This window comes from Apaloderma vittatum, unplaced genomic scaffold (genome assembly GCF_000703405.1).
Source record: "Apaloderma vittatum isolate BGI_N311 unplaced genomic scaffold, ASM70340v1 scaffold33620, whole genome shotgun sequence".
Lineage (NCBI taxonomy): Eukaryota > Metazoa > Chordata > Aves > Trogoniformes > Trogonidae > Apaloderma > Apaloderma vittatum.
In genome coordinates, this window is record NW_009696793.1 from 1,162 (window position 1) to 2,975 (window position 1,814).

Genomic DNA, 1,814 nt, shown 5'->3' on the forward strand with positions numbered 1-1,814 from the left:
TGGGGGTCCCATCTCTGCCAACACCTGGGCTGCAGCAGGACGTTTCCAGCCACACAAAAGCAAGGTGGTCTGAAGCCCCCATGGGGCAGCAGTTGGGGCTGAGGGGCAGCACCCCCGCTGGCCTCCCCCCTCACCTCGTTGTTGGCATGGCCCCTGTCCTCTAGCGAGGTGCCGCAGTGGCTGAGTGTGGTCTTCAGCATGAAGTGAGTGGCATTTTTCTCTGCCTGGCAGCTACTGTCCCGCAGGGAGATGTTTACCAGGTCCTTGATGGGCTGGGAGAAAAGCACCTGGCAGTCACCCATCAGCTGGGGACAGCCACCGACTACAAGCAGAATGTGACCTGTCCCTCACCCTGATTGATGCTGGCAGGCATTGCGACATCTGCCCCCTACCCTTTACCTGCAAGTGGGACCTGGCGATGACAATCTCCATGGTTTCATCCGTGCACTTCCAGGGACGGAGCATGGGCAGCAGCAACTTGGGCATCGATTGGGTGGAGGTAGGAGGGGAGGTGGTCATCACAGGCGCCCTCCTGATCATCTCTGCTAGACAGGGAGACGGGAGGGTCTGAGCAGGGTGGTGGGACCCTCCGATCTCACCCACTGGGGTGGCAGCAGCCTCACCGTGCTCCTGGATCTCCAGACTGATGTGGGTGCTGACAGGGATGGCAGAGTAGGAGGCGATGACACTGCAGTTCTTCTCAAAAGCTTTGTTGACAAGACCCTGCTCCGTGTCAGGCAGGAGTTCCCCAGGGAACAGCCCTAGCTTTGACAAGCTCATGATCCTGTAGCTCCCGGAGACCTACAGGGAGATGGGGGAGTCTAAGAGGCGACGAGGACACCTGGGATGCTCAGGGCAGGGACAGCTTCTGGGTTCATTCCCATTAGAAGAGCTTGCAGCAAGGAGGCTGCCCGGTGCCCAATGCCCCCAGGTGCCTTCCTACCACCCTCCCCATGCCACCAGCATCTCTTGGGCATCTGGCAGCTCTCTTAGTGGGGGTAGTGGGGGTAGTGGGGACGCACACATCCTGCTCAGCCCTACCAGGAAGCGGACGTTGCAGTTGTTGAGGGAGAGGAACCAGGTGAGGTTGGCCCGGCTCTGCAGGATGAGGAACTGGTTGCCCACAGCTCTCTTTGGACAGCTCAGGGACACATCCACCTTTGTGATGGAGCTGCGAAACCATGAGATTTCCCCCCTCAGTGTCAGCATCCCACACTGGCAGGTCCCATACCCTCCTTGAGATGGGAGGGATCTGCCTATGAGACACCCCAGCCCATTTAAACATGTCCCACGGCCTGTCCCACCCCCCCCGCAGGGGTCCCAACACCACCGCGTGGTACCTGGGCTTGGGATCCAGGCGGACGATGTGAGCGGCTTTGGTGCTCTGGGCATCCCCGCGGGAGCAGCCCTTCACCTCGTGGAAGACGACCTCTGTCTCAAGGTGCGGCATGGCATTGAACTCACCCTGGGGGACGCACTCGGAGGGGCTGTCAGCATCTGTGCAGGTAAGGTCATCAAAGCCAAACCAGGCTCAGCAAGGGGGGAGATGCTTGGGGCCAGGGGCGTCAGTCCCCAGAGCCCACAGCCCTCGTGGAGGTCCCATCTTGTCTTTAAACCTGCCGGGTGATCCTTGGAGCACCGCAGTGATGCCCAGGGAGGACAGGACTATGTAGAAGTCCAACTACTTCATGATAATCATCCAACTCCTGGATAATTACCCAAAACACTTCAAAGTGGGGCACAGAAGCAATGGTCAGGTACCTGATTTGCAGACAAACACTGGACTGTGCTTTGTGCCACTGGGTTATCACCCT

The 1,814-nt window shown here is 59.2% G+C and overlaps 1 protein-coding gene across 1 annotated transcript in view; it reads right to left on the minus strand.

Moving 5' to 3' along the window:
• Window positions 1–1,814, minus strand: part of ENG (endoglin) — a gene marked incomplete at both ends in the record, with an annotated part of 3,902 nt that overhangs the window by 1,158 nt on the left and 930 nt on the right. The window contains 5 exons of the mRNA XM_009876307.1: window positions 135–272; window positions 400–542; window positions 624–801; window positions 1,042–1,171; window positions 1,341–1,497. Of these exons, the coding sequence (XP_009874609.1) occupies window positions 135–272; window positions 400–542; window positions 624–801; window positions 1,042–1,171; window positions 1,341–1,497 (746 nt within the window). The remainder of the gene's footprint in view (window positions 1–134; window positions 273–399; window positions 543–623; window positions 802–1,041; window positions 1,172–1,340; window positions 1,498–1,814) is intronic.